At 56.2% G+C, this 11411-nt stretch overlaps 1 protein-coding gene across 1 annotated transcript; it reads left to right on the top strand.

Moving 5' to 3' along the window:
* Positions 1-2297: 2297 nt before the first annotated feature.
* On the top strand, positions 2298-11026 carry MB (myoglobin). Its single transcript, XM_077761943.1, has 3 exons — positions 2298-2392; positions 7136-7358; positions 10880-11026. Exons 1-3 carry the CDS (start codon positions 2298-2300, stop codon positions 11024-11026), a joined length of 465 nt encoding a protein of 154 aa, XP_077618069.1.
* The last annotated feature ends 385 nt before the right edge of the window (positions 11027-11411 follow it).

Here is an 11411-nt window from a genome sequence, read left to right as displayed (position 1 = left end):
GAGTGAATGAATGAATGAATGAATGAGTGAATGAATGAATGAATGAATGAATGATAGCTCTCCCCCCAATTCCACTGGCATTTTTAGCTAGTCATTTTGCGACCACGTCTTCCACCGTGAAAGGTGGATGGGGTCCCGGAGGTCGACCAGCTCTGGATTCTGGTGTGGCTCTTCCCCGCGTCAGGGAGAGGAAGCAGCTGATTCGACAGAGAAGTGAACAGGGTTCATTGACAGGATCCGCGAGGGGTCCACAGGGAGTGGCAGCTTGCGTGCGTGACCCTCCAGCAGGAATTGGGCCGGGCTNCGAGGACGCCTCACCTTGGGGTTCCTACTCCGTGCTGGCCATGAAACGGACTCTCTTCAATGCCGCATTTCCTACCACCTGGACAGTTCTTGCCAAACGTCCCTGTTCATATTTCGAAGAGGGGATCTGATTCATGGAGCTAAGAGGCAGAGGCTGTTGGGTAGAGCCCTGCCAGGTTGGGTACCAGTCCTGGTGATGTCGGCTGTGACTGGCGGTGGGGTGGGGGGAAGCACAAGGCTTACGTGGTCATGTGGGGGCTGGGGCAGGGAAGTCGCTTTGAGAAAGAGCTGTCTATATGGAGTGGTCACGACTGACGCATCTAATACAGACCCAGGACAGCCAGGATACTTGCTGATTCTTTCTGAACCTCGCCATCCACAGCTGTAAACGGGGTGGTGCTCGTTACCTTGCAGAGGCCACTGTGAAAATCAGCTGTAATCCTGGCCAAGGAAGCGCTTTGTAAACTGTAAAGTCCTGTATAGATGGAAGGAAGGGCCTGGTACCTTGGTCATGGCGCTAACCCAGCTGTACTGTAAGTGTATTCCTTATATCTCCCCAAGGGACTGTGAGTTTCTTGAATACAGGAATGTGTTTATTTAGTTTTCCTGTCCTGAGCGTGTGATAGGGTTTCTACCACACAGGAAGTACTCTGTAACTATGTGTGGGATGGATGGATGGACGGATTATGGATGGATGGACAGATGCTGGATGGGGGGGTGGATGGGCAGATAAGTAGATGATGGAGAGATGGATGGTTGGATGGATGGATGGATGGTTGGATGGATGGATGGATGGAAGGAAGATGGATAAATATAAAGAAGGCCAATCATCTCCTTTGGCTTTTTCGCAAGGCCATTCAACCAACATTTATTCAGCTATGATTTGCTACGGGGCACTGTGTGAGGTCCAAGGGATACGTAAGTCAACATAAGTGAGTAAGGTATTCAGGAGCATGGACTCAAGAACCCGACTTTCTGGATTCAAATCCCAGCTCTGCCATCAACTATGTGACCGTGACAGTTTTCCCTAACTTCCCCCTGAATAAACGAGGACAAGGCCATGTCTGTCCTAGAGACATGGCTGTCGGGGGGATTAAACAAGTTACCAAATGTAAAGTGCCCGGAGGAGGGCCCGGCACGTCCCTGTGCGTACCGGCTGCTGTAACGCATTCACGGCAGAACCAGCATGGAAACTAAGACAGCACAATGAAGGAAGCCGTACAACAGGGGCACCCAGAAATTAATGAAAGGAGGAAGAAATCAATGGTGCCTCGAGGGGGTATGCCAAGCAAAAGTTCTCAGAAGGAAGTATTTGAGCGAGGCCGCGAAAGCCACGAAGCAGGAGTTTTCCGGGCGGGGTAGGAAAATCCAGACTCCAAGAGCGTACGGATAGATGCCCACCTATAAGCGGGAACCCTCAGCTCCCTCCTCTCTCCCACCCCCAGCTGCTGGGTGGGCAGGGGCTCTCTGGCAATGTGGGCAGACTGAGGACAAGAAGACTGCTGAGGGCCAGGACAGCCCCAGGGCCAGCCCGGGAGCTGCTGCCCGAGCTTGGAAACATGACAGTCCCTCTTGGGATGGTTGACAACGGGGAGAGTTGAGTTTCAGGCTGCTGGCGTCGGCCTTGGTGGTGCCCTTTCCGCTGGCCTCTGAGACTCCAGACAGTGGCCCAGCCTCCCCCCGCCCCCCGCTCTTGCCACATACTCAAACACCCCCACGCCCCTGTGGCCTGAGCTGTCCTACCTCCCCACAATGGCACCTGCCCCAAAATAGCTTCCATGTGAGAGCTACAGAAAGGAAAAGATTAGACCCCCTCGTGAAAAGGAGGGAGGAGGGGGAGGAGGAGAGAGTGAGCGAGCCGTCAAGTGATCTGTGTTGAGCTTCGGGGAAGGTATAAAATCCCTTTGGGGCCAGGCGATCTCAAACCCCAGCTGTCAGAGCTAGGACACCGAGTCAGCCCGGACTCCCTCTTTCTGTCTTCTTCAGACCGCACCATGGGGCTCAGCGACGGGGAGTGGCAGTTGGTGCTGAACGTCTGGGGGAAGGTGGAGACCGACCTCGCCGGCCACGGGCAGGAGGTCCTCATCAGGTAAAAGGAAGAGATCCCATTGCCTGTCACCCACTCCCCAAAGATCAAGGGTGCGTGCCCGCAAGGTGGAATGTTTGCCCAGGGTCGACCAGTTGGCTGTGTCACTTGACTTTATTAACACCTTCGCTTGGTTTTCCTTTGCTTGTAAGTGTCAGGGACAGGAGTCCAGAAAGAAAAAGAGCTCTATCCCAAGCCTGTGCCAGCAGTGGGAGAAGCCTGGTGATCAAACCCTGGATGCCTGGCACCCACCAAAAGGAATCTGCAAAGAGTAGCGGTTAGAGTTAACAGGGGCCCTGAGAGATCTTGTCCAGTTGCTTCAAGTTAATGGATGAGGACCAGAAGCCCATAAAGATCTGTAAACTGTCACAACTAAGACATGGTCTTCAAGAGGAAGACCCACAGCTCCAGAGCCGGCTCTGCCCCCAAGCCGCTGTGTGACCTCCTGGTCACGTTTTAGAGTGGATGTGAGAATTAAATAAGATAGTGCATGTGAGGGTCCTGGCGCTGTTCCTGAAACATAGCAGGTTCTTTAAGATGTTAGTCATTGTTATGGATGGAGCAAGGTTAAGGACCTTCCAAGTATTATAATTTGAAAATAGAAGACGGAGGCCCGTCAGTGACTTCCTGTTGAGGGAGTCTTGAATCTGAGAGCTCTGAATGGTGTGACCTCCAAGCACATCTCGACGGCTATTACAGGGGGTTCCTGAGTAAACAAAAGAAAACAAAATTCCATGCGTTGTAAATAAAGGATGGCGTGTGGCTTGTAAATAGAATGCTATTTTTCATCGCTCTCCACCCCAGATGGTGTTAGACCCCTCTTCTCCCGGTCCCTTCTCTCACGCTCTGGGCCAGCACAAGTCAAATATCTAACGGGGTATAAGTCAACACTTCTGCACCCAGGAGGAGGCGGCTCTGGAGGGATCACGAGTGCATGGATTGTCCTTCACGCTTTAATTTGCAGATGAGTTTCTCCTTCGTCACGACCCAGGTTTTCCTCTTCTGCTCAGGTGCCTTTTTGGTCTCCTTGGGCCTCACTCCTATCCAGCTCCCACGTCTGGAGAGAATGGTCAGTCCTGTAAGCTCGGTGATCCGAAGTCTGAGCCCTTAGAAACACTCTGGGAAGGACAGTCACGTTCTCTGTTTACTCTGACTGGCATCCTGGGGCTGTTCCCTATGTCTTTCTCCTCCTGTCCCCTGCCTGCTGGCTGGGGCTGCAACGGCTCCTGTTTAATGGGACAAAAGCTGCCCCCAAGTTGACATCAACTCCTCAGCTACCTTTACCGTGTGACCCTGGATAAGTCACTCCCCATCTCTGAGTCCTGCTTGCCTGTTGGTTGAATGAAGCGGTTGTCTGCCAGGGTCTCTGCGATCCCTCTCTGCTCTCATTCTCTGGGTCATGCTCCTCCCTTGCTTTTGGAGAGGAGGCAGGGTAGTTGGGGTTAGAGACCAGTTTGCAAAGCAGAAGTTTCCCCAAGGTGACCTGGGGGCCGCTAGCCCCCAAGGCAGCGACTTGAAGGAGACTCGCAGTATTGATTCATCTGGGGAAACCTTCCGTCCCTTTCCAGAATGGATCAGGGAGACCGAGCCAGGGACGAGACGCGATGCCCCGGACTCCAGGCCCCTGAAAGGTCCCAGAAAGGCCAATGCCCCGTCATGTCTTAGGCTGTAGGACACGCAGAGAGCGTGCCAGTGGGTTCTGCCCTCTTACAGTGCGAGGTCTGGGAGGAGGGCCCCCTGCGTGCGGAGGGAAGCGAGGGGAGGCGACCTCCCGGAGCCGCACCTGCCTCCGTGGGAGCTGGCCCTTGGTTCTGTTCCAGACGCTGAGCCTCAGCTCTCTTACTGACCTTGGCAAGGTCATTCCTCTTTCTCCTCTTGTAAAAGACCGCGTATTCTGTTCAGCGGAGCTGTTAATAGAACACCGCTGCAAGTATGCGATCGGAAAGGTCTGGAGCATAAAAGCCAGAAGGCCAGTTGAAGAGTCTGGCTTCAGGACGGGGGCGTCGAGGAGGAAGGGGCTGCTGAGCGCGCCCCGGGCTTTCCTCCTCCAGCCCGAACCCTTTCTGCTTTATTTATTTTTGCATTTGAACAAAGAATTTTGAGGCCACGAAATGTTTGAAAATCACTGCTGGTAGCCCAAACCTCTCCCTTTACAGAGGATGATGATGGTGATGATGATGAGGGTGACAGCGGTGGCCGTGACCCTGATAATAGTGGTAACAACGAGGAGGACGGGCAGGGCAGCCAACATTTACACAGTGCACACCCCCAGCCCCTGTGCTCGGCGCTTCACGTATATTAACTCAGCCTCACCAGCACTTATGAGGTAGATATTAGGATCACCACCCTTAACAGAGAGGTTAGGCAATTTGCCCGAAGTCACACAGCTGGAACTCACATCCAGGCAGCTTGGACCCAGCACGGCTGCTCGGGAGCACCATGCCGTTGCCCCGCACCCCTGGCACACCAGAGAGGGGTTCCCCCTCCCCAGCCCGGGTCTTCGGTCCAGAGCAGAGACGGTGTTGTGCAGGTCTGAGTGCCCCATCTCCCGTGTGGGTGTCTGGTCGGGCCTCGGTTCAGAGGACAGCTGGGAGATGGCCTCCTTTCTCGCTGACTTGCCTGCAGGCCCGTGGTAAGCGAGGCAGGGGGGGGACGTAGGATTGAAGATGAAAACGCAAGGCAAGTGAGGCCTTTCTGAAACAGTGGTGAAAGTCCGTCCATCCTTTTCCGCGGGGTGACGGGCTTCGTCTGTCCATCTTCCAGGGTTGCTGCCCTTTGGCAAATCCAGGTCTGGCCTTCTGCGGCTGCCTGGGGGCTCCCAGATGCAGGACTTTGGGCCGAGGGAGGGAGGCGGCCGAGTGGTGCTGGAATGATCTGGTGGGCACTCATTAGCCCGGTTTTCCTGCACTGCTGAAGGCAGATCTGGGCTCACTCGCTGGCTGACTGGTGCAGAGTAGAAGGTGAGGCGGGGATCAAGCTTTATCATCAGAGGCCGAAACATCAGCTAGACCAACTCTTTTGGTTTATAGATGGCTGATCCAAGACCCAGAGAAGTTGAGTGACTTTTTCAATATCACACAGCACATGGGAGGTGGACCTGGGGCCAGAACTTGGCTTCCACAATTCTCATTCCCATGTTCTTTCTCCCAGGCATCTTGGGGCCTCCTCCAAAATTCTGAGGTCCCTGGTTGCCTTGGGCACCAGGTCCTTGGCCCTCCTCTGCCCCAGCTAGGCTCCCTCCAGTGTCCCGACCTCCGACCTTGCCCTGTGGGCGCTAGGTCCCACATCTGCCAGGCAGGAGTTCAAGGATCATTGTCACCAGATGCTCAGTGACACGCAGGCTTGGCACGGGTGCTGGGGCCAGGGTGAGATGGGGACGTGGGGCATGGCTGCTGCAGATGGCCCTGGGCGTTCTGGGGGGTGCAGGAGGGATTTGCTCCCGGGAGAGGGGGGTGCTCGTTGTTTGTGCTACTTGATGCACACGTGTGTGTCTGGGTGTGCATGCACAGAGATGCTTTCAAAGGGCTGAAGGGTGTGGCCGGGCCAGGAAGCTACAAAAGAGGAAACTTGCAGGGACCTGAAACCATTAGACAGGGGGAGGGGCAGCCTGGGGAGAGAGGGCCACTCCTGCAGACATTTCAGATTATGACGAGAGGGAGAGAGAGAGAATGACTTAGAGAAGCATCGGATCTCGGTTTGGGCTTTGCCACCGACCCTGGGCAAAGCCTCTGTGCTCCATCCACCCACAAGTAAAATGGGGAAAGCCACCCCCCACCTAGGCAGCATGTGTGACTCCCTTTAATGAGCACCCAACTTTCCAGAACAGGAAAGACTGAGCTCCATGGCTATAGGGGGCTGCCCAAGTTCACGGGCAGCGTCCATCTGCAGCGAGCTCCCTGGCTCCCTGGTGGGAGCAGAGACCTGGTCTGAGAGACCAGGTGACTCTCTCCCTGGGGACGTCACCATCTGCACCGCGAGGGGCCTGGGAGGTACAGGGCGTCCGAGCAAACTAAGCAAGAGCTTCCTGAGCCTGAGAGCTAATCTGGGGCGGAATGGCCCTCACAGGTAGTAGTGAGCCTCCTGTAGCTGGAAGTATTTAAGCAGCCAAAGGATGCTCCCTAGGCAGGAAGGTGCAGTGACCATCCCCTGCATGGTCTACATCTCGAGTCACTCAGACCTGTTTCCAGTTGGCCCTTCTGCATAGCGGTCCCGTTGAGCTACGACTCCACACCTCTTTTACACCCTCTTCTATAAAATGGGAATAGTCTGACCCCAAAGGGAGACACAGAGCCTGGCACGGGGCCCAGCGTGCAGTAGGGACTCAACAAATCCAGAGTCTTCCAGCCCCGATGCCCCCTGCCCCTCCTCCACCCGTGACGTGATCAAATCACCTGCGCGCCAAACAACTTAAGAGAAAATTTGGTGGAGTCACAGGGGGGCAAAGCGGCCCCATATTTCTTTCCTGCCGCTCACAGCAGCGATGAGGAAGAGGCAGAGGTCACTGGTGAGAAAAATACCCGGGCCACGCCTTCCCACAGCCCACCGAATCCCCACGGCGCTGCTATAGGCAGGCCCCAGTTACCCCCTGTGCTTGGCCGAGGGAGCAGAAGCACAGAGAGGTAGAGCGAACTGCCCAAAGTCACACAGCTGGGAAGTAGGGGGCCTGGACGCGAACTCGCGTGTCTCGCCACCTCCAGCCCCGGCGCGCATTCCTGGGTCTGACTCCAGCCCTCCGTGTGCCCGCAGGCTCTTCAAGGGCCACCCGGAGACCTTGGAGAAGTTCGACAAGTTCAAGCACCTGAAGACGGAGGATGAGATGAAGGGGTCCGAGGACCTGAAGAAGCACGGCAACACGGTGCTCACCGCCCTGGGGGGCATCCTCAAGAAGAAGGGCCATCACGAGGCGGAGCTGAAGCCCCTGGCCCAGTCACACGCCACCAAGCACAAGATCCCGGTCAAGTACCTGGAGGTGGGAAGCAGGGCAGAGGCGGGTGGGCAGGTGCAAGGGGAGGCCTCGGGGGCATGAAATTTGGGGTTCATGTCCCAGCTCAGCCACCAACTTGCGGGTGACCCACGGCCTTCCTCGCTGAGCCCCAATTTCCCCATCTGTAAAACGGGCTGTCCCCCACTTCGCCTTCCTCCTGAGGTCACTGAGAGTAAACCCGCTTCTCCCCCAGCTCAGCAGGTCATGCAGGAAAGAAAGGGAGGGTGGATACTGGGGGCACCACTCGCATTCCCCCACCCACCACGGGGAGGTACCATTATCACATCCACTGGACAGATGAGAAAACTGAGGCACAGAGAGGGCAATAGCTGGCTTGTCCATGGCACATTCACAGGATTCAACCTAGGGCTCTGTTCCCCCAGGCCCCCAGCGCCTAGCCCCTAACCCCTAACCTCATGACGCATACGGGTTCGTGGGGCTGGAGTACAGGAGCGAGGCCTGCATCCTGGGCTGCGGGTGGCCAGTAGGCTGGTGCTGCTGTTCCAGCATCTTTCCAGATGAAGAGGGAGAGAGCCTCGGGGGTCCTAGGCAAGAGAAGGTGGTTTGAGCCCCCGGTAATGGGCTGAGGAGCGGGGTGGGCAGGGGCGAGCCTGACATGCATGTCCTGCCTTTAGAGCCCGTGGGAGGAGGGGTGTGGCGCGAGGGAGCACTGAGATCCGGGGGACAAGGGGCCTCCGAGGTAGGTGCAGTTCCTCGGGACGGGAGTGGCAGGCCGGCTGATGCGGCGATGAGGACGAAGACCGCGGGGATGGCTACCAGCTGGGATGGGCACCATCCCAGATGGCGGCACAGAACTCTCGCCATCTCCCTGAGATTGAATGCGGTCAGTGTCCTCCTTTTTTCTGATGCAAAGGGAGTTCAGAGCTGGGGCGTCCAGAGCTGGTGTGGGGGCCCCACGGTCAGCGACGCTGCCGATGTTGGCACGCGTCCTCAAAGTTGACTCATGGTCCAAGATGGCTGCTAGGGCTCCAGCCATCTGGTCCATGTTCCAGACAGGAAGCTGGAAGAAGAGAGGAAAGCTCTCTTTTAAGGAGTCACAGAAATGCCATCCAACACGTCTCACTGGCCAGAAATTAGCTACAAGACCACACCCATCTGCGTGGAAAGCTGGGAGATGTGGTCTGTGGCCTCTCCAAACACAACTAGTGTCACCAAGGAAGAAGGAGACAATGGCCATTAGGCAGACAACTAGCAGACTCTGTGCCAGGCAGGTACCCTTCTCATACTCACTTTACAGATTTGGAAACCGAAGGGTCAGAGAGGTTAGGTAGCTTGTCCAAGGTCACACAGCTAATAAGCCGGCAGGTACATTCTGATCAACAGCACTCTGGAACTCAAGCTCTTAAACCTTACGGTACAATATCTCCCATCAGCCACCACCACACCCCTCTTCAGCCTCTCAGCCTCACCTCCCTGCACCCCAGATGCCCCCACAGTGTCTCAGTCAGCAACCCAGACACAGGGGCCTGTCCTGCCTTTGCGATTCCGTGCCTGTTGCGGCCCCTGCCCTCCCTGCCTTCTCTTGGCAGCAAATCCCTGTCTATCCAGCAGGGCCCAGCTTAGAAGCCATCGCCTCTGCACGAGGCTGTCAGCTGCTCCATCCACAGGCACCCCCCTCACCCCCAGTGCAAAGGCGCTTTATCCTTAACCCCGTCACGGCGCCTGCCCGGCTGTACTGTAATTCATCTCTTTACCCAGCTGTCTCCTGGCTGGGACATGAGCTCTCCAAGGGCAGACCCTGGCTCTCCCATTTCTGAACCCCAGTGGCACGGGGTGGGCTCACAGTACAACTGGAATGACACATCCCCTCCTGGGGGACGAGGAAACAGGCTGAGAGAGAGAAGGTCGACTGGCAGCTAGTGGGCTAGAAACCAGGTCCACTTAAAACAAATTTGATTTACTGCATCGATCTCTGCAAAATCTAAGGCAGAGCCCATGTCTGTTCCTCCCCTTCCATGCTCTTCATAATAGGCTGCTGCTTCCCACCTGTGAGCGAGGGGGGCCACAGGGGGTGCCGGGTAGCGAAGGGCAACGTTTCTCAGTTTGCACACTTTCCTAGATACTAGTGGCTCTGACACAGGCTCAGGAAAGGCTGAGCGAGGGGACCGGATGGGGGGCATTGGAGCCCCCGTTTTGTGGTGAAGTCACCAGAGAGGCTCATGGCAGAGCTGAGCCAGGAAGTTGGGGTCCCACGTTGTCCAGGGGCAGAGCTTACTCCACGGCAGCCCGAGCCCCCACTTTGTTTTGTTGCATTTCTGACATTAAAGGTGAACTAACACATATGTCCCAGTGGATGCCCAAAGGCAGGTGTTTGTGGGACTGTCCCCATTTCTGAGTCAAACTGTGTTTACTGGGGGGTTGGCCTCTGTCAGCGTGAGCCCCCCCCACCCTCTGCCTGGGGTCACTTGCACTCTGGGCGCCCTGAGAAAGTGGGAAAGGCAGAGTCACTACCTCCATCCCTGGCTCTGGCGGCCGTTTGCCCACAACCCCCCTGGGTGCAAAGACCTCTTGCTATGTGACCTCAGTCTGGCTACTTTCCTGTCCAGGCCTCGGTAAAGTGACACCACTTGGTCCACCGGCCAGGGCTGTGGTTGGCATCAGATCTTGGTTAACTGTCGAAAGAGCACAGTAGCATTTTACACCCATGAGATCTTCCCGGCGCTAAAGCTGCCATGCTGTACATGCTCCTGGTAATGACATCGTGGGCACCCGAACAAACGGGATGGTGATGGAGAGACTGATAGGAGACGTGGGTCCTGTGCTTGGCCCAGAAAATAGGATGCTCTGCACCCCCACCCCACCCCAAATAGGCTACTTAAAGCAATAAGCAGACTAAGCCATTAAGTGCAAAAATGGAATATACATAGATGGAAACAGTTTCTTTCTTAAAGTTTTTTTTAACACGTATTCATTTTTGAGAGACAGAGAACAAGCGGGGAAGGGGCAGAGAGAGAGGGAGACACAGAATCCGAAGCAGGATCCAGGCTCTGAGCCATCAGCACAGAGTCTGAAGTGGGGCTCGAACTCACGGACCGCAAGATCGTGACCTGAGCCGCCCCTAGGCACCCTAGTTTCTTTCTATCTAGATTTTCTGACTGCAAAATCTAGCAGATTTTGGGAATGGGAACATTTCCCCTCCTTTCTACTGTCTGCATGGAGGCGGTGCCCTGGGCCATTGTATGGCTGTGGCTGGACTGCATCCTGAACACTAGCCCAGGAGGGTGATGGGTGAGCCCCCCCGGGCCACACGACCTTGGGTCTGTACTGGGCCTGGTGCCCCATGTACACCTGTCTCCCAGGGCTGCAGGGATAAAAGGAATGAATCTGCAGAGACCACTCCAAAGCAGGCCTGGTGTATACAGTAAGCACTCCATAAATGGCCCGAAGTAAAGAGAAGGTGGGACTCTGCCAGCTTCCTCCCCCCCCCCCGGCTCCAGGTCTGTCCGCCCCATGACCAGCACCCCTCTCCTCCGTGCCCCCTGCAGTTCATCTCAGAAGCCATCATCCAGGTTCTCCAGAGCAAACACCCCGGGGACTTCGGCGCTGATGCCCAGGCAGCCATGAGGAAGGCTCTGGAGCTGTTCCGGAATGACATCGCGGCCAAGTACAAGGAGCTGGGGTTCCAGGGCTAAGCCCCGGGGACACCCCAACCCCACGCGCCCGGCGCCGGGCCCAGGGGAGGGNTGTGGGGGGTCATCACCTGGGAACCAGGAGAAGTGAGGCCCTTTGCTCACTGCGACCAGCAGCCTTTGGGCCCCACCTAGTTCTCACTCCTCTCTCCTCAACTCCAACCCAATTCCTCCAACCTCCAAACTCAACCACACCTTTCCCCGCACCTTTAATCCCAAATCCAAGCCATCAACACGAAGATTCTCTGACCCATCCCCCCCCCCCACCAGGTGCCCCTCTACCGTGAGAAAGAGGTCTGGGCAGAGTGGGACAGCCACACCCATCCCAAAGGAGGTGACGGGGTTGGCGGTGGGGGGGGGGGTCTGGAACTTAAGCGCGCCTTCTCAG

This window comes from Crocuta crocuta, unplaced genomic scaffold (assembly GCF_008692635.1).
Source record: "Crocuta crocuta isolate KB4526 unplaced genomic scaffold, BGI_CrCroc_1.0 scaffold193, whole genome shotgun sequence".
NCBI lineage: Eukaryota > Metazoa > Chordata > Mammalia > Carnivora > Hyaenidae > Crocuta > Crocuta crocuta.
Note: the sequence above shows the minus strand (reverse complement) of the source record. Positions and strands in the feature narration are given on the sequence as shown.

Coding starts and splice junctions, on each gene's coding strand:
- MB (XM_077761943.1), top strand. CDS start 2,298: ATGGGGCTCAGCGACGGGGAGTGGCAGTTGGTGCTGAACGTCTGGGGG. Junction 2,393..7,135: donor GGGCAGGAGGTCCTCATCAG/GTAAAAGGAAGA, acceptor GTGTGCCCGCAG/GCTCTTCAAGGGCCACCCGG. Junction 7,359..10,879: donor TCCCGGTCAAGTACCTGGAG/GTGGGAAGCAGG, acceptor TGCCCCCTGCAG/TTCATCTCAGAAGCCATCAT.